A 27393-nucleotide genomic window follows, 5' to 3' on the forward strand; every position below is an offset into this window, starting at 1 on the left:
ACATTCTGACATGGTTTCATTAAGTAATGATAGAAAATATGACCTCCAGTGTGTTAACAAAACTTTACTTAGTGAACTAGTTCTAACTTGCTGAGATTGTATTGTTTTTGGAAACTTACTAGCACAGTTTCATCATACTATATTTAAAAATATCACAAGAATTGTTACCTGTAGTGTTAAAGGTAAAATTATGGACAATGGACAAATGCTTCTTCATCATTAACCTATCCTTTAGTCCAAGGGAGGTAAAAAGGCCATAGCTCTTGCACTACAAAGTCAAATCTGGCCCATAATGGATTTAGATGAGATTCAGTGTATTATGCTGACTACTGTTAACAAGCATAGCTTAAGAAATTTTGACACTGGAATGTAAGCAAGTAGACTGTGGGAGAACACAACAGATTTTCTGAATGTTCACACCAAAGCCAGACAAGGATAAATATTTACTCCAATATCCTACTTTTAGAAAGAGTGGAGGGACAAAGATAGAAATGAAAGCGGATAAAATCTGCAAGAACTTTTTATTATCTATGACTTGTGTGAGAATGGGAACATACAGGACAAATATAACAATGTAATAAAAATTTACCATGTAATACATTGTAATATGTTTACATTAGAGCTGAGAAATTATGAGACACAGAATATTATCACATTTGTTTACACGCTACCAACATTTGTTTACACACTACCAGAATAACATTTTGTGTACATGCTATCAATATTTAAGTTTACACTTCCAATATGTAAATGACATTTGAACTGTTCACTTCAGCTTCAGTACATATAGTAAATACCCTTTATTAACTCAAATATTCACCGTTAAAATGAACTTGAATGCTTACCACTAACATACAACGTTTTTGTGACTATAATTTGATATTTTTATGAAGTACTGCAACCAGTTGTTCGAAACATTAACAAACAATTAAGCTAACGGCCAATTAACTTTTATAGCTATATTCTGACATCTTAGAAGATTTAGAAAAAGAAATATACGAGTTAAAAACTATGAAAACTTAAATGACTTTACAGTAAAATAAAAACATACTAGTGTTTCCAACCAAGACTAATATTCTGAATCAACATTTAACTGGCAGTTAGTTTAACAGCCGGTTAAAGTTTCGTACAACTGAGCCCTGTTCTACATATGTTCATCCTAACAAACCCCCAATTACATTTGCTACCCTATCTTATTTAAACTGGAAACAAGAGCTGTCTCCATAGGATGACACATGCCCCCGATGGCACTTTGAATGAATAGTTATGGCCGATGTTAGAGTTTAGGACCTTTGACCTACGGACCTGGGTCTTGCGCGCGACACGTTGTCTTACTGTGGTACACATTCATGCCCAGTAATTTTAAAATCCATGCATGAATGACAAAGATATGGACCGGACACGCCCATCAATGCACTATCATGAAATATGACCTTAAACGTCTAAGTGTGACCTTGAACTTTGAGCTACGGACCTGGGTCTTGCGCGCAACACGTCGTCTTACTGTGGTACACATTCAAGCCAAGTTATTTGAAAATCCATCCATGGATGACAAAGATATGGACCGGACACGAATGCACTATCATGAAAAATGACCTTTAACGTCTAAGTGTGACCTTGACCTTTGAGCTACGGACCTGGGTCTTGCGTGCCACACGTTGTCTTACTGTGGTACACATTCATGCCAAGTTTTTTGAAAATCCATCCATGGATGACAAAGATATGGACCGGACACGAATGCACTATCATGAAAAATGACCTTTAACGTTTAAGTGTGACCTTGACCTTTGAGCTACGGACCTGGGTCTTGCGCACGACATGTCGTCTTACTGTGGTACACATTCATGCCAAGTTATTTGAAAATCCATCCATCGATGACAAAGATATGGACCGGACACGAAAATTGTGGACAGACGGACAGACGGTTCAAAAACTATATGCCTCCCTTCGGGGGCATAAAAAATAAACAAAACAAAATTATACTAGTGACTTCTGCTGTCTGATTTCAACACGGTCAAATATTTTACCTCATAAAAAAAGATGATGACTATGCACTTTAATCACCAACATTGCTGAAGTTGTACAGAAAACCAAAACTTCACACATGTTCCAAATTTTTACGATCTGGCAAATTATTAGTTTTGAAATAAATAACTGACGAAACAGTAAGGTGAAAGGTTTTCCATGAACTTAAAAGTTTGTGCTTCCTTTAGTACTGAACCTTGTAATATGAGCTGATGAAAACCTACATTTGTTAAAACTGTTGCTACTAAAGATTTACTGTTACACACCTATTGCATGGCTTGCCACTCCATAGTTAAAACTTGTATGAGGTCTGAAGGACCGAGAACAAATAGTTTCAAAAATTGACCAGCAAGCCATTTTATAACATGACATCAGAAATAAATTTTCCTTATTTTTTTCTTCAATATTTTATTTAAACCCAAAACAATTTAGTGTTCTTCTATAGACCAGGCAACAGCACAAACTAAAGACCAGCAATTTTTATACGGAGTCATGCAATAAAGAACTACTAAGTATATGTAACAAGAAAAGTTTAAAAAAAACATATTTCCGACCTTTTTCATATTAAAATACAGCAATTTCTCAGCTTTTTATGAAAACTTTAATCAGTTAATCAATGCCAAAGTAGTATAAAAAATACCCATAAACAAACTTTAACATCATCCTTATTTGCTCTAATTGATAACACAACAACATGCAAAATGTATGTTACTTAATAATAATGATATTCAATTTAAAAGAATTATAAAATGGAAGTTGCAAAAAATGGTGCAAAATTCAATTTAACATGTCGATGATGACAAGTTTAAAACTGAAGGAAAAAAACCGAATGGCAGTTATACTTGCTTAACATAGAGTAAAACCATGTCAATCACCAAACAAGTAAATATAAAACATGCATAAAACACATGACCAACAATCATCATTCAACGGTTAACAACTTCCGACAACCATGCCCAGTTAGTAAACACAATCACACTTCAAATTACCCACTTAAAGCAATAGATAATGACTTAGTAATGAGTTATGGAAATCAGTCATTTATGAAAATAACTTGTTGTGTACTGGTGTGTTTTTATGATGTACAATACTCTTTCTTAATCTTACCAAAACACTTTCTGTCCACAAAAAAAAAACTATAAAAAGCTATGAACCTAGATAGTTGACAGGAAAGATTACATAGGTTGTTCAAATAAACTAAACTTTTTTTCCAAGTACAAGATTGCAAAATAATGTATAAATGTTGAAATAATACTAGAGTGCATGTACTGATGATGTAGGTTTTTTGATCAGATAGATGAAGGGAAGTTTTCAGGAAATGAGAAAATTAAAACATTACATGTACTGACACATCATTGCTAACAGTGAGTAATTTCAAGTAACATATTTCAGGTTCATATTGACAAATGTTTAAAGCCAAATATTTCATAAGTCAAGTGTGTTTTTTTATTCACCTTAAAAATGTTTCAACTTCGATGATAATTGAAAGTACTTTGCTAAACACTGGTTTGGCAGAGGTTTGAAATTATTCAATTCTTTTTAAAAAACAGTATCTTCATTCTTATCTAGTACAATGACAAACAAGTGATGCAGACAGGAGGGAATTCTTTTTTCTTTTTTGTTGGGTTTACCGTCACATCGACACATGTATATGTCATATACAACTTTCCAGGTTTTCATGGTGGAGGAAGATGCTCGCACAGCATTATTTCAGGTACAAGCATGCACTTGAGTCTACCTTCCATGAGCCAGTTGGATGACTTCCTCACTGACTTCAATATCCAAAGCAAGGATTTGAACCCACAATGGTGAGGGGCAAGTGATCTGACAGTCAGTGACCATAATCACTCGGCCACGGATGTTTCCAGGTGTGAAATGTAGGCAGCTATGTCAACAATAAAGGGCAAAAAAAACTAGTTTATGAAATATTAGTAGTAATCATTAGTCAATACATAACACTGTTGCATTAACTAACTGTTCAATTGGTACATGTACAAATAATGAAGCATGATTACATCTTAAGATTTTATTGAGCCTTAAACGTTTCATTTCAAAATATTTCATTCAAACAGAAAATTTTAGCATTTTTTCAACATCCCACTATCAAAACACACCCTGCAGATTTTCTTCAAAATAATACATTTAAAACACATGGTACAAACTAAAATATTGTAACTGTAATGATATACATGAATACAGCTGACTGTTTAACCTTTACCCTGCTAAATTTCTAAAATGGACTGGTCCATCATTCAATCTAGGCAGTAACACTTATTATTCAAAGGGGATGTTCACTGAAAATTTACTGACCCATGTACAGATGTGCAGGCTGATCTTGATCTGTAGTGCTTGCAAAGGCAAAATCACTTGGCATCAGCAGGCTAAAGGTTACAATTTATAATACCTCATACATGTCATAGTCAACTTTTAAATAATAGTATATTAAAATGCTCTTAAAAATCATGTACAAACAGAGTGCAACTTGTTTCAAAACCATTTCACTGAAATGTCAATACGTGTATAATCATATTACACAAATAACTTCTTCAATAATATTTTTAACTAGTTTTCTGGATAAAGAAACCTGTTTAAATGATTCAAATTACAACTTAACCTGATACTTTGTTAATATTTTTGAATATATTTATTTTGTGTAAAGTGAAATCTGTGTTAATATTTACATAACAAGTATCACTTCAGGAAACTAGTTTATGTGTATACAACATGCCATATTTGTCAATATTGGTAAAAAATTCTTATAAAATTATCAAACATTCTTTGTTCAATACAGCCAGACCATATGACCTGTACTACAATGTTCAGTTTTCATTTCGGTATTGCCATTTTGTAATTTTCTTCACATATTTACAAACAGCAATGTTACAGCTGTCCCACTTTCAACAGCTGACATTGTTTTTTTGAGGTTAAAGTCACACAGATATAAATAAATGTCACATGCCAACTTTTAAGCTTTCAATGGTGGCTGAAGACCCAAGGTCCCGCTCAAGGAATTATTTCAAATATATGTGAACATGTGGGTATTACCAACAACCTTTCCATATTCAGGCTGGATGGGTTTCCTACATGAAAGAATTCTACTTTCCAAGCGCGGTTACTTTTTCAAACCTATGTTTGTAATATAATTAATTCATATTAAAATTTTATCATAAGAATGGAGAAATACAACACTGTACATTTCCAATTTAAAGCTGACTTCAGTCCATCCGTCAGCAAGTTAAGGACATGACAACAAGATGTATTATCTACAGTGAACTTCTCTTATACTAGGAAATTGTCCGTATTAAAATAAGCAGATCCTCTGATCTTTTCTTTGTTTCTTACAGATAGAAAGCATGTTAGATTTTTATTTATACCATAATGAAACAAGTAGAACAGTCTTTTTAATGTGAAAATCTCAGCAATCACTGTACATGCTGTGTATTTTTTGGCTTTGTCTGACTTTCGTATCTGGAGATAAATCCACCTGTTTACAAAAAAAATCAATCAAAAATGAGGTTTACATGTCACACATGTATATAACATATGTCTCCTTAAAGTATCTTCTTCTTCAATATACATATATAGTATAAATACAATTTCCTGTATAATGAATGTATCATGAAAAAGTCCCACTTGAAAACCAGGCAATAAATACTAGTACTAACTACGGACATAAAATTTCCACATGTTTTTTTTTTTCAGCAAAGTGGACAAATGCTCAATGTACAATGAGTGAACACTTAGTTTCACATGCCATCTTGAATAATCACAATTAAGTTTAAACATCCACATGTTCAAGCTGAAAACCTCAATATCTAAAAATGAGATTCAGACTTGAAAACACAGGATTTTTCAGATGATTTTGAATGAAATATAAAACATTTCATTTGCACATGTTTTTCTTGTCCAGTTTGTATGATGAGTAAGCGTATGAGGCAGTGATTTTCATAATACCAGTCTTGAACTAAAACACCCCTACAGATTTAGCTGGAATCATGCTTCTTCAAAACATGAATAATTCAGAAAGAAGAAATTGTGCACTGAGAATGCATTTAAATCTGCCTTATAAAAGGATGAAAATAATATCTTCATAAAACTACCCTATTAGCATCCTACAAGTATATTTAATCAATTTATCCAGCTGAGAAACTGATCAATAATAGTATTATTCCAATGGAAATAGAGATATATTCTGTAAAAATACATTACAGACATGTATATGTACCAGTAACATCTTGTTAATCTACAGAGACATGACTGGGCATGACTCACAACTTATCCTTTCCTCTATGTAATATGTCAATTATAACAGTAGTTTTACACAATATGTCACCTATATACTGCTTTACACAATACATGTATACACAATACTAGTCACATACATTGCTTTCTTTCAACATAACTTCATGGTGCTTTACTTCTAAACAGTAATTCAGTAAAATAATTTTCTATACAGTATGTTGGTCAAACAATTTTCTATTTCACAATTCTGTCAGACTTATGGATAATAATAGGTCATTTGAATCAAATGTCTGTTTACAAAATATGTCTAAAACAAGTTTTTTTGTTTCATACATTACATGTCAGTCAAACAATTCTTCCAATCTACACAATATCATATGTTGGTCACATTTTGTTTTTTATTAACACAGTATGTCTATGAAATCTGTCATTAAACAATGTAACATATGATCACATACAGCTTTACTTCTGCACACTGCTACTCATTTCTTGTTTTACCCCACAAAAACTGCAAATCTTAACTAAGCTTTAAACTTCAATTTTCCAATGTGGGTAGGTAGGTAGGTAGGTATGTAGATAGGTAGATGGGTTATTTCCTTACCTGTCAAGATGGAACTAATTAAAATACTGACAGAGTATACCAGGAACATTAGGGTTGATACTGTAGTACTGTATAAATGGATATTTTTACTGGTCAAAAAGTTCGCTAACTGCCAATTCCAGACATTCTGTGAGCGGAAATATTCACATATTGCTGAAAATTGAAGTGTCAAAACCAAATCTGTTTATCTTTGACTATAATGTAATGTCATAGTGAATGTAGAAATTTAGTCTGGCTGTTATTTTCACAAATTTCTTGAATTCGCTAAATTCGCAACTATTTCCATGTTGCAATCTTTTCCACTTATACAGTATTTTATACAGTTTATGAAAGGGGAAGTAGGCATCTGACCCTTAAAAGACAACCAAGATTTGGGTAGAAGCAATTTTAAGAGGGTGGATCGGAGTTCTGCAAACAAACATGTTTTTTAAATGGTCTTATAAAATGAGAACAACGCCCGGCCAAATCGGGATTTTACACACATCAGACATCATGTAGCAGCAAGTTCATTCTAGTACTAAAAGAAACTGCTAATATTTAAAAACAGAAAATCTCTAGCTACATACTTAATCCAGTACATATCATACAAGAATATTCGATGTAACACTTTATTTAAATTATTTCCCATTCACTGCTGTTCAGGGGAAGATTAACATAAGGAGGTTCTACTGAGCCCAATAAACAGGAAGAGAGCAGTACATAACGCATAACACTTATCACCACTCCAGGACAATGCTTTCAATGAAATCAATTTTACACATCCCAACAACTCCAAATGTTTATATGTATAGTCAGTAGAATTCCGTAGTACTTAAACTGGTAAAAATACTTTTTTAGATGTTGGAAATTTATAAACAAAACCAAAGGAATGATAAAGCACCTTCTTAAATCCTGTAATGAGTCCATGACATTTCAAACAATGGTGAAGTGCGACAGATTCGATCAAAATTCCAGAGAAGGTTATTTAACAGGGCATATTTAGGGACGGTGTCAGTGTTAATAAAATGATGCATCTGCGACACATATTTCAGCTACGATTTGACAAAAAGAATAATAGAAACCAAAACTGCAGGAAAGACTTTCTATAGCTAGTTTTCCTAGTAAAGCTTTTTTAGCCATCATTAACACTACCTATATGTATGGATTCAACTTTGGACTAGTAAATCACACATACATGTATGACAACTTTACATAAATTGTGCATTCATTTGCACTTAGAACAGATTTTTTCAAATATAAATCACATAAGTATATACTTAGTTAAGAGCTTCATTTCAATGTCTTGTGAAACGTAATAAATAAGTTGCCTCCCCCAAAAAAGTACTTGTTTAAAACAGAGATAAACAATGAGAGATTACATGACTAAAAACGTTTAAAAATAAAGGGGGCTGCAGATTCTTAACACAAGTTGAATACAATTGTTGTGGTTAGTTAATAACAGGCATGTTAATGATGAAACATTCTCAATGATTTCGAGTTCTCTGTGTCTTTGTCTCCAAGTAAAATATTCTCATGTTATCCACTGCATGCGTCTCTATTCTTTCTTCATGTGCATCATTTATCCGTGGTACATGTCCATATATACAGTTCATAAACCTTGGTTCAGCTATAGTTACATTCACAGATATATTGTACATGGTATTCATAGAATAACATGTTAACATCATGTATATAAAAAAATTTCTTCTTACACAAGAGCATTCAACAGCATGAACTCAATTTCAGCGCTTGTGCAATTAACGTGACTAAGTATTTTTTCATGTGATACCCCCATGAAGTCTCAAGCTATGAGTTCATCAGCAGGGAGCCACACTGTCCCATCGTAATTTTTGGTTCAACTGCCCACTGTATGTAAATTCTGCATAATCAATTAGTAGACACAACGTTAGTAAATATTCCCCATGTTAAAACATCTGGCTGCATTATAATCCTTAAAAATGTGTCAGGCATAGCATCCGAAATGTCACTGACACAATAAAACACAAGCACAAAAAGTAATCCAGCACATATCATCATAACACTGATGTCCTTTCCCGTAAAAAACAACACAATTCAGATTCCGCACTGTCGTGTCTCACACTATGTTGCTAAACCCTTCACAAGGGGAATTTAAAATAATATTGTACATGTACCATAAAAGTTGATGAAATAAATACAGAGCAGTTCCTAAAATCACTAGAGCTCACGCGTTGCCGCCAGCAGCACCCTGAGAAGTTGATGCATCACCTCCAGGGTTGCCAGCACTCTTTGACTCCATGTCCTGTCCTGTTGTGCCGCCAGATTGAGCGTCAGAACCAGACGTCCGTGCATGAGGAGGTATCAATGTTGCATTCAAATGAGGGGCAATTAAAAGCTCTGGAAATAAAAACATGTTTATTAACTACTCGATTTTCAGTAAATTTCTGGAATATCTTGAGTAAAATATACCTGCTAATTTCATAGTGAACTAGAGCTATCACTTAAAATCATCAAACAAGAGGGCCAAGATGGCCCTAATTCGCTCACCTGAGTAACATACAATAACAGTGTAAACATGTTTTACCTAGAGATTTCATGAAGACAAATATTCTGAAAACTTTTCATTAAGACTGAACTAAAAACGTGGCCTCTTGAGTGTAAACAAGCTTATTCTTTGATTTTACCTGGTGACCTAGTTTTTGACCCTACATGACCCAGATAAAAATTCATCCGATATCTTATATACACAAACATTCTGACCAAGTTTCAAGCACATCAAATGAACAAGAGTGTTAACAAGCTTTTCCTTTGATTTCAACGGATGACCTAGTTTCTGACCCCTTACGACCCAGTTTCAAACTTAGCCTAGGAATCATCAAGATAAACATTCTGACCAAGTTTCATGAAGATAAGGTCATAAATGTGGCCTCAAGAGTGTTAACAAGCTTTTCCTTTGATTTGACGGGTGACACCCTAACCCTTACCCCATATGACCCAGTTTCGAATCTGGCCTAGAAATCATCAAGATAAACTTTCTGACCAAGTTTCCTGAAGATAGGGTCATAAATGTGGCCTCTAGGCTGTCAACAAGCTTTTCCTTTGATTTGACCTGATGACCTAGTTTTTGAACCGACATGACCCAGTTTCGATCCAGGCCTAGGAATCATCAAGATAATCATTCTGTGCAAGTTTCAAATCAAAGCATAAATGAAACCTCTATATGGCTGAAAGGGCCAAACTAGAAAATTCTGCCTCTTTCAGGGGCAGTAACTCCAGAACCCATGAAGGAATCTAGCCAGTTTCCGAAAGAAACTGAGATCTTATTGTGACAAGTGGTGTGCAAGTGTGGCTAAAATCAAATATAAAATGTCACTTCTATTGTGTTCACAAGGTAAAAATTAACAAATTTTGGCTCTTTCAGGGGTCAATCAGGGGACGTAACTCCAGAACCTATGATTGGATCTCATAGATTCATCATGAAATCCAAGATTTATTGTTGTTGAAGATATTTTGCAAGTTTGTATCAAATCAAACCATAAATGAAGTCTCTATATGGCTGCAAAAGCCAAAATAACAAATTCTGGCCCTTTAAGGGGCCATAACTCTGGAACCCATGATGGGATCTGGCCAGTTTTCGAAAGGAACCGAGATATTATGCCAATACAAGTTGTGTGCAAGTTTGATTAAAGTTGATTGCAAAATGTGGTCTCTATCGTTTTCACAAGCCAAAAATAGCAAATTTTGGCCCTTTAAGGGGCCATAACTCTGGAACCCATGACGGGATATGGGCTGTTTTTGAAAAGAACAGAGAAATTATGCCAATACAAGTTGTGTGCAAGTTTGATTAAAGTTGATTGCAAAATGTGGCCTCTATCCTGTTCACAAGCCAAAAATAGCAAATTTTGGCCCTTTAAGGGGCCATAACTCTGGAACCCATGATGGGATCTGGCCAGTTTTCAAAAGGAATCGAGATATTATGCCAATACAAGTTATGTGCAAGTTTCTAAGTGACAGGTGAGCTAAAAAACCAAGGCGGTGCTTTTACACAGGAAATGTAAAACATAAATTCTGACATTGAGGTGTGACCTTGAACTTGTACATAGTGACCTGGGTTATGTACTCTAGTCATCTGGTAAGATTAACAACTGATGCTACTTTTATGAAAATCCTAGTGGTTAAGAAGGTATGGAGTGCACAAAAATTTAAGCAATTTGATAAGGTAAACAATTAATGCCAGTCTTACGAAAATCTTCTAAGCATTTTAGACAATATTGAGTGGATAAAAAGTTAAGCTACTTGACCATAGATCTACAAGTGTGACCTTGTCCTTGAACCTAGTGGCCTTGGTTGTGCGCTCTGCACATTATCTTGATGAGGTAAATAAATGTTTCTAGTTTTATGAAAATCTTTCCAAAGGTTTGAAGATATGGAGTTAAAACAAGTAATTGACTGACAGCATGTATGACTCCCAACATAGCACCTATGTACTTTGTATATGGGGTTATAAAAACATAGTAAACATCTTTTAATGAAAAAGAACTATAAAATGGGTAAAATCTAGTTAAAATGACATAAAATATTGCATCTGGTGTTTATTCAAAGATATTTCGGGCCTATACTGAAACAATCACATATCCTCTATTATTATAATAATATAAATCTATTAATCCAACTTTTCCAATCAAACTGTTTTCACAACATATACTTCACCAGACATAATTTACTCCGTACTAAATTGAACAACAAATGAATCCTCCTTTTTTAAATGAGATATACCTGTTTGTTTGTTTACTGGGTTTAACATTGCACCGACTCAATTATAGGTCATATGGTGACTATCCAGCTTTGACGGTATAGAAAGACCCCAGGTGTCCCTCTGTGCATTATTTCATCACGGGCGGGCACCTGGGTAGAACCACTGACCTTCCTTAAGCCAGCTGGATGGCTTCCTCATATGAAGAATGCAACGCCCAGAGTGACTCTCGAACCCACATCAGCGAGGGGCGATTTGATGTCAGCAACCTTAACCACTCAACCACGGAGGCTCCTACATATACCTGTACCACTGTCATGATTTCCACTGATTTTTACATTATAAATCTTTTCTCTTAAATCAAACTAAACAGCTTGTACTTAAAAGTTGTTAGTTCAAAATAATTAATAATTTACTTAACACAAACCTTGTGGAGAGAAATTAAACAAAACAGGCAATTCTCTGCCATTGGGTAATCGTGTGCTTGGCTCTCTCAACTCGTCAAAGAAAGCGTGAGCACATGCTTCAAGGGGAGAAATACGGGCTGACGGAATATATTCCAGTAGTCGACTAACTACTTGTATAGCTTCTGGTGGCGTACGTGGTCGGAACACCTGCAATTATCAAAATATATATAATCAACAGTGACACCAAAAACACAATTCATCAAATAATTGTTTGCAAACTGAAAATAGATGATGTGAAGTTATCCCTACGTTAGTTTTGAACTATCTATAAGGCAGCACAATAAGAAGAGCACATGCCTATTAAACAAGAGTTTACGAGCTAGATCTTTGCAAGTATTCTATATCAGAAAATACTCATTTTTAAACTTTTAGTTTCGGCAGAACCTCGAACTTGTAAATTAAATAGCAAGTGTATACTCATTTTCAATCTCTGTTTAGTTTATAAAACAGAACCTCAAACTTGTAAATTTCATATGTGTGTCACCTCACTGTTGAGGTCATCTGAATGTGGCCATGGTGCATTGAAAGTACAAGTATGTTGAACATTTTCAAATTTTAATTCCATCTGTTATAAAAAGATCATTGGCTTTGCAATCATTCCTTCACAGAAAAATATCCTGCTCTGTGATTTAGAAGGGAAAGTTTTCAGTTACTTACGGATTACAGTACTAATGTGGAATGCAAGGAGACTGGGTAGGTTAGCTTTAAATTACTAAAATACTGATGAATATTTATTCTGTTGGATTTAACATCGCACCGACACAATCATAGGTCATATGGTGACTTTCCAGCTTTGACGGTGGAGGAAGACCCCAGGTGCCCCTCCGTGCACTAATGATGTTAGCACAGTATGACACAGGCCCACTGAAAATGCTTGATGGAAAGATACATCAACAGAATGGGGTTATTAAACTTAAGAAAAAATTATCAAACATATAACTCCTAAGAATATGTTATGTCCAATTGTCGTTGATATATATGTAGTTCCTTTTAAATTGGACTGAAACTGCAAGAGAGGAGTACATTGTAAAGTCAACAAGAGCTGTCTCAATAGGATGACACATGCCCCCGATGGCACTTTGAATGAATAGTTCAAAGGCCGATGTTAGAGTTTAGGACCTGGGTCTTGCGCGCGACACATCGTCTTACTGTGTCACACATTCATGCATAGTTATTTTAAAATCCATGCATGAATGACAAAGTTATGGACCGGACACGCCCATCAATGCACTATCATGAAAAATGACCTTTAACGTCTAAGTGTGATTTTGACCTTTGAGCTACGGACATGGGTCTTGCGCGTGACACGTCGTCTTACTGTGGTACACATTCAAGCCAAGTTATCTGAAAATCCATCCATCGATGACAAAGATATGGACTGGACACGCCTATCAATGCACTATTCTTTAACGTCTAAGTGTGACCTTGACCTTTGAGCTACGGACATGGGTCCTGCGCCCGACACGTCGTCTTACTGTGGTACACATTCATGCCAATTTATTTGAAAATCAATCCATCGATGACAAAGATATGGACCGGACACGCCCATCAATGCACTATCCTTTAATGTCTAAGTGTGACCTTGACCTTTGAGCTACGGACCTGGGTCTTGCGCGCGACATGTCGTCTTACTGTGGCACACATTCATGCCAAGTTATTTGAAAATCCATCAATCGATGACAAAGATATGGACCGGACACGAAAATTATGGACAGACAGACAGACGGTTCAAAAACTATATGCCTCCCTTCGGGGGCATAAAAACTGAGGTATAACTCCAGATACCCAGACATGGAAGTCCAAAAAATATATACATGTTTACTTCATGCTGATATATATATACAAAGTTTCATCTGAAATTGATGGAAACTGTTGGAGGAAATGAATACACAAGAAAGTGTGAAGGATGGATGGAATGTCAGACACTAAATATGCCTCCTAGATCTTCAATACTAAGGGCATAAAAGTTCAGTTGCAAATATCAAACTAGAATGTGTCTGTAGGACACAGGGTGTCACTGGGTGTGCCCCAACTGGTACATCTGTCACAAATAAGGGGCAATAATTCAACTGTTCGCAGTCTTAAGAAGGTATAGTCTAAAAAAACATTTTATATAAAGGATTCATTATTCTAGGCCTATACTTTTTGTGCTACGAGCATCACAAACAAAAATCCACTATTTTGGCTTTTTCAAGGGCCGTAACACTGTAATTAGCGCTAAAATCTCAAGAAGAATGCCGAGAGTGCAAGGTCACATCATGATAAAGACTCATGCAAGTTTTCATAATTTATATCAAATACTTTTGAGCTAGGCGCATCACAAGGTGAAAATGTGCACCATAACTCTGGAAACTGGGGGCAGAGCCAGACTAAAGGAGGTGTGCATGTTCATATCATGATTAAGACTCATGCAAGGTTTCATCAATTTATATCAAATGCTTTTAGAGCTAGGCGCATCTCAAACTTTTTTTCGGACAGACGGGGCAAATGACCAAATCTATATGCTCCCTCCACTGAGTGATGGGGGCACAATTATATGAAATATACTTCACCTTTGTCCATGGATGTGCTTTGATTTGTGGGAACTTGAATTCTGAATAATTTGGATTCATCTCTCTGATTTGTTCTCTAGTTGGTGTACCTAGTACTTTGATGATCTCTACGAGTTGATCTACTCCACTATCACCCGGGAATATTGGCTGACCTAACAGTAACTCTGCCAGCACACAGCCTGCTGACCATACATCTGTAATCACACAAATATATACATGGATATATAAACATACACATAAATTTCGTACTGAAGAAATTTAGTTTTCGGTTTTAGATTACTTAATGTGTTTAGTTTATACTACTAGTTCAGTTTCTAGTAATTTATATTAGCTTGATTGTAAGGAACGCTTAAAGCTTATCTGAACCACTCTCAAGTCCACTTCCTGGAAAACCCAGTACTGGTGTCATACAAGATGGTGTGGTCGCTACCCCAAAGGGGCTCGAACCCATGACCCCAAAGTTGATTGGCAGACACCTTAACCACTAGACCTCTGCTCCCCTTAACATGTTTAGAATACTCGACACTGTTTACTTAGGACTGCCGTTACAACATCATGGTTCATACAGACCTTCCCCAAAACAATTCAAGTAGTTTTCAAGGAGTTTTCAAGTAGTTTTCCTCCTTTTCAAGGACTAAAATGGGCATAATGTCACTGTTGCCGAGACATGAAATAACCAATTTAAATTAAATAATGTAACACAAGATTTACCTTCAATGCATCGTGGATAAATAACACAGTGTGAAAATTACTTGAAAGAGCATAAAACCCGTAAAGTATAGTACCGTCCTATCGCCGATGCCGTAGCAGGCCCTAATGGCGGTAACGGTTTGTTTTTTTTTTGTCGTTTTTTTAGTTTATTTTTGTCCGTTTATAATGTTTGTCCGTTTTCACTTCGAACCCGAAGAATTTAAGGACTATTTGCCATCTTTTGTATGTTTTTTCCCAAATTCAAGTAGTTTTCAAGGAGTTTCTGACTGTTACATAATTCAAGTAGTTTTCAAGGAGCAGCCATCAAATTCAAGGACTTTTCATGGCCTGTGCGAACCATGAACATGAAACAATGCCATTTAATATATTAAACTTTAAAGCGAAATTTCACAGGATAAAAAAAGCTACACTGACAGCATAAACTTGTTGTCAATATCACCCCTCACCCTGCATTGTTGTTAAGCAATGTAAGTGTAGCTAAGGAATGTTCAAGTTGTTAATTGCTTGACATATCACTACCAACACAGCTCAACACATGTAACAAGAATTGTTGACTTTATTACTTATATGTAAACAAGTTGCTCAACTCGGTAGACATTTCTTCAAAACTAATCTTACATGTTTTCAACAGCAGTGAATATTTTCACAAAGCAAAGGTGATAAATTTGGAGATACCAGTAACACACTGATAGTTGGTGGTTATTTGGTTTAGTCTCGTCATACTGAGTGGAATCTCAAACAAAACCCAAGATGCAAAACTTTACATGCTGAATCACATTCCTTTAAAGATTCATGACTCCTAATACTTTCTAAGATACTAGAAACACAAATGTTTATGCCTTTTATGCATATTTTTGACAAAGTAAAGGGCCATAACACTGGTCTTACAAAGTGGAAACAAAAAACAAAACCCTAGGTACATAACTTCACATGATGCTGTAAAATATTCCTACTAAGTTTCATGACTCTAGGTAAAAACAAGAGCACCGCCTCTGCGGGTCCAGACGCTCATCTGATATTTTTGCCTCTGTATATTGTCCGACCATGATTTTCTAAGTCCAAAAAGGGCCATAATTTTTGCAAAAAGCAATGTAGAGTTTTGGTACTTGTTGTGCACAGTCAGCTTTGAAGGCGAATAACTGCTTCAAGTTTTAAGCAATAGCTTTGACCATTAAAGTGAAAAGTTTACCTAAACATAAAACTTAACCAAGAAATCTGATATTTTTTAAGTCCAAAAGGGGCCATAATTCTTGCAAAAAGCAGGATGGAGTTTCCTTGTTGTACAGAGTCAGCTTCTGATGGTGAACAAGTGTTGCAAGTTTCAAAGCAATAGCTTTGACCATTAAAGAGAAAAGATGACCTAAACATAAAACTTAACCAAGAAATCTGATATTTTTTAAGTCCAAAAGGGGCCATAATTCTTGCAAAAAGCAGGATGGAGTTTCCTTGTTGTACAGAGTCAGCTTCTGATGGTGAACAAGTGTTGCAAGTTTCAAAGCAATAGCTTTGACCATTAAAGAGAAAAGTTGACCTAAACATAAAACTTAACCAAGAAATCTGATATTTTTTAAGTCCAAAAGGGGCCATAATTCTTGCAAAAAGCAGGATGGAGTTTCCTTGTTGTACAGAGTCAGCTTCTGATGGTGAACAAGTGTTGCAAGTTTCAAAGCAATAGCTTTGATAGTTTAGGAGAAAAGTTGACTTAAACATAAAACTTAACCAAGACATCTGATATTTTCTAAGTCCAAAAGGGGCCATAATTCTTGCAAAAAGCAGGATGGAGTAATGTTTCTTGCTGTACAGAGTCAGCTATTGATGGTGAACAAGTGTTGCAAGTTTTAAAGCAATAGCTTTGATAGTTTAGAAGAAAAAGTTGACCTAAACATAAAACTTAACCAGGCAATGCTGATGCCGATCAAGTGATGACAATAACTCAAAATATCAGATGAGCAAAAGAAAACTGAAAGAGGGCAAATCTAAAATCCCATCTCCTTCTAAAAAACCCACTTTTAACTACTTGGCCATGGAGGCTCCAAAGGTTTAAGGTAAGTACGTACCTATTTGACAGGTGTAATCTGTAGCACCAAATATAAGTTCTGGTGCTCTGTAGTACCGAGAACAAATATACGACACATTTGGTTCACCACGCACCAATACTTTGGCACTGAAAATATAAGACTCAAGATAAACTTTTCTATCAGAATACACTGAAAACCAGTTGTCCATCTTTTTGCAAAGATAAAAAAATTAAGCTCTTATGCACTGCAATGTTTTGGAAGTCAAACAAATATCTTCAAAGAAATAAAACTAACTGTGCTCACATACTTTGAATAATTATTTCAATAACTTCAGATTTTAATTGGTCTAATTTTTTATCACAAATTTATCAGATAAAATGAATCCTTTCAACCAGGAAAAGAATTATAGGATCTGGTATATTGCTCATATGTGAGCGCACTGTATGTACATGTATATGCATTAAAAGCAATAAATATCACAAAAGACAAGAGTACTGTCTACAGTTCCATGAACTTTTTTGTTTGTTGGGTTTTACATCACACCAACACAATTATTGGTCATATTGCACCTTTCAAGCTTTTCATGGTAAAGGAAAACCCTATGTGCACCTCTGTGCATTACTTCATCATGGGCAGGCACCCGAGTAGAACTTCCGTAAGCTAGCTGGATGGCTTCCTCACATGAAGAATTCCAACACCCCGAGCAAGGCTCAAACCCACATCTGGGAGGGGCAAGTGGTTCAAAGTCAACAACCATATCCACTCGCTCATGGAAGCCCCTGTTCTATGAACTACATTTCAAAAGCATCAAGTACAGAGCTTTCGAAGAAAACATACCTTCCGAAATCACAGAGTTTAAGAACACCTGTATCTGGGTCAAGTAGAAGGTTTTGTGGTTTGATATCGCGATGACACACCCCTTGTGAATGAATGTAGGCAAGGCTCCGGAACAACTGGTACATGTAAAGCTGAAATACAAGACCACATCATGCAAATACGCCTTATAGTAACAGACAGCATGAAATTTTGCTATAATTCCACTGAAAATAAGAAAATAACACTTCCCACAGCTTCCACTGCTGTAAAAATAAATAAAAAGTCAACTATCACGAAGACACAAAAACGAGTAATCAAAATGAATAAATACCATGCATAAATATTCATCTGAACTTCAAATTAATCATTACAAAAAATAGATCTGAATTTTCTAATTATGCAGCTTAAGATAATACTGGTATTACCTGTATATTACACTGAACAAAAGATTAAATGTTCAAATTTCTGCGACTTCATCAGTGAAAAATACATCACCAATAAATTCATCTAAGAAGTTTAAGCCTATCTGCCTTTCTTAAAAACAAAATCAGTTAATTACATTTTAATCAAATCATTTGAAATATTCAACAATACTGTAAAATAAAACTACAAGTTCCTAACTTTCTGCGTTACATGTATAAATGATCAAATGAGAAGGCAAGTTTAGTAAAAATCTTGAAGCAGAGGCTGGAAAGTTTATGATTTCAAGCAGGACCTACTGTATGGCTTTATTCTATTCACTAACTATATCAAGCTTCCATACTCCCATTTCTGTAAATTCTGTATTCATCAACATAGCTTGTCCCCAAGATTTACGCAATGACCACTGAATGCTTCATTTTTTATTACCTTTTTTTGTTCAAACAACTATTTAAAGAACCTCAAAATATATTTCTCACAACTAGAAAAAGATGACATCCATGAAATATTGAGATAAATTAAAGACACTGTATATGGCAGAAGTCCTTTGATTCCAGTTTTATGTTGATGAATACAGACCCTTCTCTTTCCAAGCAGTTCTATCTGTTATAAAAACACATTCTACTGGTACAACAGAGAACAATAAGTCTTATTATTTTGATTCTAACATTTTTACATTTCATTCATACTCGGTAATACAGTACTGTGGACCTGCTTTACAAAATATCTCATGTTTGATATAAACCCTTTCCATGCTAAATTTTTACAATGAACTTGTCCATCTTTCAGTTTGGACAGTACCATTAACTGTTAAAAGGGGTGCTTACCAAAAAGATACTGACAAGGTGAATAGTGCAGATCATGATCAGACTGCACAGATGTGCAGGCTGATCATGATCTACACTGGTTACAAAGGCAGAATCAATTGTGTCCAGCATGATAAGGGTTAAAAAGGTATGTATTTAATGCAGATTTCTTTTACTAACACTCATCATTCACAGGTTGTGTAAATACATCTTTTGGTCAAAACTGCATATTTTGTGTGAAAAATGACTTAGGCACTTGCTTTTATGTTCAAACAAACGCTTCAATTTTATCATCAATGTGGAATATGTGAACAAGGTCCTAGTAAACCAATCATCATAGTTATATATAAGAATTCTTTTTCTTTACAAAAAGTTAACCACATTTTTTTTGAAAAGTGTGACAAAATCAGAGCTGCTTACTGAATTCAGAAAATATTCTAAGTAAATCTTTCAAAAAAACTTCCTTATTCATGCTTTTCTATCAAAATTGTCCATCTGTTGCTGGCGTAAAGAATAAATACTATCTACTGCATACATATTGACATACTTTTATGCTATTTGTCACTACACTACTTTGCAGAAAACTCAAGTTGTATATATATTATGGTACAATAACTCTGTTTGTTCAAATATTGTATTTCTCAAGTTTCAAATTTAAAGCATTATCATAACCTTTAGCCTGCTAAATCTCTAAAATGGACTGGTCCATCATTCAATATGGGCAATACCATTTATTATTCGAAGGGGTGTTCACTGAAAACTTACTGAATAACGAACAGTGCAGACAATAATCAGCCTTGCAACTTGGACTTGCAAGCTGATCTTGGTCTGCAGTGGTCGCAAAGGCAGAATCACTTGCTGCCAGCAGGCTAAAGGTTAAAAACAGAAAGGAGCAGTTATTGCAAAACGGATACCCAAAAGCTAAAATAAAACAGTTGACATTAACAAGGTTGGTTCTAAATTATGTGGTTCAGTTATGTAGTAAGTGCTACGGGTATGGAAACTCCTTTAAAATCAATCAGGAATACGGGTATGAAAACTGCTTAACTAATCAATCAGAAAAGACTGTTTTTGTTGTAGACATAATTCCTTTTGTGCAACTAGATGGAAATCATTCAGATAAATGCCAAAAGTCTCAACAGATTGTTGAAAAGTGAAAGGCTTCGAGAGAGAGACTTATACTAAATGGATCTCCAGTGAATTGTGAACCACAATTAGTGCTTGATTAAAGAACAATAATGGTATCTCTTGTCTCACAGTTTAGCAGATACTGAAGCTAGAAATTGCATGCTATCTTTGTAAGTCGTATTTTCAGTGACATGATTTTAAAGCAGTATACACCAAGATGCATATACGTCTTTGACTACATCATAACACAACTCAAAGGAAAATATGTTAACAGCAGGGTTCCAACACATATTTAACATAGAAAAAAAATAGCAATTGCTTAACAGAAAACTACATATACATTCTATGTCTGATGTGATTTGGCAATTAATTCTGTAAAAATCATTTATTGCTAGTCTATAAACTAGTTTGAGTTATCTGATTTCAAAACAAACAAAAAAAGAAGATTTCTGTTTTAGAAGGATTTGAAATGCTGTCAAGAATTTATGTATGAAAATTATACTTTTGAAAGTCAATGACTCAAAATTAACCAAGATACACCTAGACTATTCATTTACACCAGTCTTATTTTGAATTACCTGTATACTGATTGTGCACTTTGAAACTATTTAAATTTCCGTAAAATATGTGGGAACCCAATTTCTGGCTGAAAAATTAGTCACAATAGAAAGTTAAAAAACACTGTTTGGTCTCAAAGATGTGACAGGAGAGTGTTTACACAAGTCACTGGTGACTTTTTCTGAGAAAAGTCTCTGAACGGCAGTAAGTTGCAGCAAGTATACAGAGAGTAACTGTGACCACAGTGAGCCAAGAACGGAGCGTCTCAGCCTACAGTCAGTGTGCTCAACCAAAGCCAGTGGTGCCTCAGACTGAAGGCATCAAGCTATACATACCTTAATGAAAAGCATTGGGATTGTTTGCTTATTTTTACTGTAATGTCGAGCTACCCTATACAAATTCTCTGGAACATATTCCAAAACAAGATTCAGGAAAACCTCATCTTTCTGAAAATGTTATAATAATACAAGCTTGAAAAACAAGTTAGGTTGACATAAGGGAACTCCAGTATACTGTGACAGAAATGAACTTGGTGCGACTACACAGTCAGAAAACCACAAATGAAGAGCAATACTAAAAGAACAATGAAATACCTTCCCCATTATCTTTTAGATTGTGCAAGATCCACTACTTCTAAATTCAAGCACTGTTCCAGAACTATTCTAATTTTCGTTCAAATTCTGTCATCTTTTGCTCAGCATTTCAGTTTATCTTGCAGTTTTCGTATCAAGTTCATATCTGTCTTGGTGTCAATACCAAGCTCAGACTCTTGTGGCAAACAAGCATGAAACCTGGCTTTTTCAGAGATGATATCATTGAATATACAACTTGAAAAAGGGTCGAAAATTCCTCATATTAAACAGGCTAAACTTTTTGTTAATTTCAGGTGAGATATTTTCAGAGCTATAACAATAGGGCTAAAAAACAAGCCAGTTCAAGTCTCAACTTTGTACTGACAACTCTGGGTGTTCTTCCGGAGTGCCCTTTAACACATGAAATTATGTACAGTACCTTGATGAAGATAATGGGTATTGTCTGTTTGGATTTACTATAATGTCGAGCGACCCTGTACACCGTCTCCGGTACATACTCTAGAACTAAGTTCAGGAACACCTCATCTTTCTATTGACAAATAAACAACAGTGGCAATCGCATCAAATTACACAACAATCATATGTTTTGCTTAACTAGTATTATAAAATTCAGTTATTTTGAGAAGCAGTTTCTTCCTACTTTTTTAAAAATTACCTTCTGTGTAATTGTTATTTTCAAGACTAGTTCTATATAAGAAATAAATTAAAATAATAATCTTTCCGAAAGTAACAAGTAATAATTATTTTTTCAAGAAAATAAGTGATCATTCATAGAACTTACAACTTTCTTTATGATCAAAACAATATCAAAATGAAATAATTCAGTACACACTAAACAATCAAACATCTTTCCTGATATTTTCCATTATCACTCTTGACTGTAAATGTGTACTTTTCACCTGTGAAAACTGTTTAAAAACTAAACACGAGCTATTTGTAGGACATATATGCCCATCATGGTTGACTGTGACAGGTAACACGGTGTGAAATTTGTGTAATTTTCTCAAGTATGCTTTGGCCTCAATCTTCCACCTCCTGACACCCCATTCCGTCAAAAAAAAAAAAAAATGATTTGCCTGCCTGGTATCTACTCTACTCAGAACACCTACATCAGACTATCATTGCTCAAAGGCTTACATTAATGTTTTCTTCAGCTATAAAAAGGTAAAGGTAATGTTTCTTGTTTAACGTGGGTAGTCAACAAAGTCCCCGCCTGGAATGGATGGAACAACTTATTTCCAGCCGAGCCCATGGCAGGTGTCATGTTTACCTCCCCAGCATCCAGTCTAGGCCGATACTGCTGGAAAAAGTACCAATTTAAGCATATCACCCAGCACTGAACACTAGTCGGGTTATCAGCTGCGGCCGGGAATCGAACCCAGACCGCTGGCGTTGTAGTCCAACCTGCTTACCACTGCGCCATAGATCCATAATATTTTCAATCTCAAGAGCAGCTGCTTGACCTTGACCTTTAACCTCCAGTCCTCAAAACAGTAAGGATAATCTACTGATCATAGACAATGATGCAGTAAATTTAGAAGACTGGAGGCCTAAGCTTTTTCCTATTGAAATGAAAACATTTTTTTAATAAATTTGTCTCAGTCACACTGGCCTTCACTTTTGACCTACTGACCACCAAGACAAAATGGATCTCCTTCTGGCCACAGACAATCATCCTCTGATGACTGACCAACTTAAGGTGAAGTGTCCTCTCGTTATTCACCAGAAACCAAACTTCTTCACAACTGGAGGTACAACCAAACTGGCAGACCAACTGACATAAGCAAAACAAAATACCACCACTCCTTTGAAGAGTGTTTGTTGTGAGTGGGGGCACAAGTATCAACAGCTACAGGTTCTATGAGTAAGACCAGTACAAATATTACCTTTTCTCCTGCAGAATAAAAGAAGTACTTGAGTTTGACTATATTATGGTGCTCCAACTTGCGCATTATCTGTAACTCTCTATTCTGTAAACAGAATAAAAGAAAATATTTTGCTATCAAAGACACCAAACATAGAAAATAAAGAACAATGTCAAAGTCACAATGTAGAATGCAATCACTACAAGATGGTTATAAATGCATTTTTATTGATACACCTAAATTGATCTAATACAAACAACGAAACTATTATTTTATTACCTACACTACCATTATTTTGATGAAATACATTTTATAACAGAAGTCATGTTTTATTATAGTATTGACGACTCTAACAAGATTGAAATAACACATAAAAGTCAGTTGACAGCACAATTTCTTTCGGAATATAATGTAACCTCACATTACCACCACTGTTTCCATAATTTCATGTATAAAACAATCATGTTACATTGTGGGGATGCAAGGAAATAAGCTAGCAAAGACCAACACTTGAAGTTGTTAAATTTATGACAGGCACTTAAAATAACTAACCTTAAATCGTTTGTCTTGCAGGACCTTCTTGATTGCAACAAGCTCCTGTGATTCAACCAGTTTTGCTTGGTATACAACCCCAAATGAACCATTTCCAATGACTTTAGCGTCTGTATACGACACTTCCTGTGGCCTGTCATTGCCTTGACCTGCTGTAGCTAGCACAGTTGTCACCCTACTTCCATCCTTATCTAATATAAATTAAATCATATCACCAATGTGAGTATGTAAATAAGTCACTTAAAGTGTATGTTCACACAAGAAAACAGTGCAACTAAAATGCAAAGGATCGCTCACCTGACCTATTGACCTAAAGATCATCAAGATTAACATTCTGATCAAGTTTCATTAAGATATGGTCATAAATGTGGCCTCTGAAGTGTTAAATAGCCTTTCCTTCGATTTAACCCAGTGACCTAGTTTTTGACCAGACATGACCCAGATTCGAAACTGACCTAAAGATCACCAAGATAAACATTCTGACTAAGTTTCGTGAAGATACAGTCATAAATGTGGCCTCTAGAGTGTTAACAAACTTTTCCTTTGATTTGAACTTGTGATCTAGTTTTTGACCCCACCTGATCAAGATTTGAACTTACTTCAAGATCAACATTCTGATCAAGTTTCATTAAGATACGGTCATAAATGTGGCCTCTACAGTGTAAACTAGCTTTTCCTTTGATTTGACGTGGTGACCTAGTTTTTGATCCTACATAACCCAGATTCAAATTGGAACTTGAGATCATCAAGATTAACATTCTGACCATACATCCAAGACTTTATTGAGGGTAACATTCTGACCAAGTTTCATTAAGATTGGGCCCAAATTGTGACCTCTAGAGTGTTAACAAGCTTTTCCTTTGATTTGACCTGGTTTTTGACCCCAGATGACCCAATATCGAACTCGTCCAAGATTTTATTAAAGGTAACATTCTAACCAGGATTCATTAAGATTGGACAAAAAATGTGACCTCTAGAGTGTTAACAAGCTTTTCCTTCGATTTGACCTGGTGACCTAGTTTTTGACCCCAGATGACATAATATCGAACTTGTCCAAAGATTTTATTGAGGGTAACATTCTGACCAAGTTTCATTAAGTTTGGGCCGAAACTGTGACCTCTAGAGTGTTAACAGTCAAATTGTTGACGACGGACACAGGGCGATCACTAAAGCTCACCTTTGAGCACTTCGTGCTCAGGTGAGCTAAAAAGGAGCATGGTGTTGTTGAATCGAAAGGGCACTTTTTCAGTGGGCCATTGGGAAAAAAGCACTCATTTCAACTTCCGTTATTGTCAGAAATTCATTATTTCATTCAATAAACCATCAGTAATCCTATTACGATTGTTTGGCACACAAATGTTTTATCAGACTACCAGCCACTCACTAATATCATTCAGTCAACTCATAATATATGAGATGCGAGAATGCTTTTCTGTATCAACATTCTCCTTGAAGTTAATTACTCTTTGAATAAAATACAACACTATTCCAAATTTATTATCAGGACCTTATCAACTTTTTTAAGTATCTTGTGAGATATGGTTTGAATTTTTTGATAAAGAGTATTTTGTTGTGTACATTTCATCAATTTTTGACATCATGACGACTTAAAACACTATTTTAGCTGTTTAGCTTTGTTGATAATATTATTCAAATCTTCAGGATGTCCTTGCCAGTTTAGTTACTTATAGTAAGTAAAAAAATGTTTAATTTGGGAAAAAAACTTTTTTCATCTGTAAGGAAAACCAGCATTTTTGGTCATAATACTGACTTTATTAAAGATATTTTTTTTTTAGATAAAAAAGCTCATTGGACCACCTCTACTGACATTAGAATGAAGTATTAATAAATCATATTAAGATTTTCAAAGTAAATCCATAATTCAGGACAAGTCTGCTTACACTATCAAGTGTTTTTTTAACAGGAGAGGAAGGGCCCCAGGCCTTTGATTTGGGGAAACAAATAGTTCTGTATTTGCGCAAAGGGGATTAAAAAAAACCTGATCGATATAATTTTTGGGGAAAACTGCATGATTTAAAAGAAATTTTCTGCAGGGAAGGGGTCTGTGAAAGGCTCCTATTATAAAAGGAAATGAACTGAATATCAATATGAATTTTACTCACAACCCCTAAATTCAAGTCTTGACCTTCCCACTGTTCCCTCCTAGTAGTCCTACAAAATGCATAAACTAACCAGCAACCTACAATTTTTTTTCCGTTTAGACATCGTCCTATACATGACAATCTCCATCGCCATGTATGCAAGTCATCCTAAAAATTCTAATGAGTAATGTGGCATGGAATAACAGGAAAATATCTCCTGAAATATCACAGGTTGAAAACATTGTCCAGCCAGTCAGGACTTTCAAAAGACCTGGGACTCCTTGCTTACATTTAGTAGAGTTCTACAGACCAAGCTGACCATATTGGACCACCATAGTTCGTAATTGATGAAGGCAAAAGAATAATAGTTATAAATGCAGACATATCATGATCAGACAAAAAATAATTTCCTCAATCACACAGCAGACATGATAGTATTATATACATGTACAACTTGTATATCTACTGTGCGATTAGTAATGATCTTTTCTCGATTGTGTGAACATGATACTGCTTGTAACAAAAAAATTCAACGTATGACTATGTCTTATTAATAAAATGTTTGTAACTTAAAGCATCTTCAGAATATAAATTATGATAATGAGCTACATCAGTGACTTGCAGTCCAATTAAAGTTAAAATGGCACAAATTTTGGAATTTAGGATGCAGTTGCAAACAGTTGTACTGTATATTTCCCTAAACATATGTTATAACAAGCTTGTCTTTAGCATTGTGGCCAGCATCATCACCAAACATGGTATCCAAGATGATTGACCCAGATTTACAGACATTTGACAGACGCATTGCATTCAACTTACTGATAGTCTTCATCCCTCCAAATGGGGCAGAGCCACCTGCTTTTCCACCTTCTGCAAAGGATGTCGTCCGAGGCCTCCCACTCATGGCTGGAAAGGAGCTAAGAGGGGGCGAATCTGCTCATGAAGTATGGTTTCTTTCGTCATTTACATCAAGTATGGCGGCCAAAAATTGAGAAGTGGTGCTTGACGAAGTTTAGATTGGAAACCTTATTTCCTGGCAAAAATACTGCTTCGCTTATAGGTAAGGTTGGCAAAAACTAATTCCTGTAATAAAAAGTTAAAGCCCATTTAACGCAGATGGCTTGAGAATAGAGTAATTTCTCCTTTGACACCGTCAAATTATCCGAAAATCGTTTCCAATGGCTGTTCTTCGCTACTATTTCCGCTCGGTAATTTCCGTAATATCC

The 27393-nt window shown here is 35.3% G+C and overlaps 1 protein-coding gene across 2 annotated transcripts; it reads right to left on the reverse strand.

Annotated features, from left to right (window-relative positions):
- Positions 1 to 504: 504 nt before the first annotated feature.
- LOC123559861 (glycogen synthase kinase-3 beta-like) lies at positions 505 to 27368 on the reverse strand. 2 transcript variants are annotated; one of them, XM_045351978.2, is made up of 9 exons: positions 26987 to 27368; positions 24066 to 24256; positions 23535 to 23618; positions 21391 to 21501; positions 18165 to 18295; positions 17367 to 17473; positions 14599 to 14792; positions 12007 to 12193; positions 505 to 9223 (listed from the first exon to the last, which is right to left on the reverse strand). In XM_045351978.2, exons 1-9 carry the CDS (start codon positions 27069 to 27071, stop codon positions 9051 to 9053), a joined length of 1263 nt encoding a protein of 420 aa, XP_045207913.1. In that variant the 5' UTR covers positions 27072 to 27368; the 3' UTR covers positions 505 to 9050. The 2 variants fall into 2 exon arrangements, with proteins under 2 accessions (XP_045207913.1, XP_045207912.1); XM_045351977.2 differs by lacking the exon at positions 21391 to 21501 and adding an exon at positions 22067 to 22177.
- Positions 27369 to 27393: the final 25 nt, after the last annotated feature.

The sequence above is a fragment of the Mercenaria mercenaria genome, chromosome 10, assembly GCF_021730395.1.
Source record: "Mercenaria mercenaria strain notata chromosome 10, MADL_Memer_1, whole genome shotgun sequence".
NCBI lineage: Eukaryota > Metazoa > Mollusca > Bivalvia > Venerida > Veneridae > Mercenaria > Mercenaria mercenaria.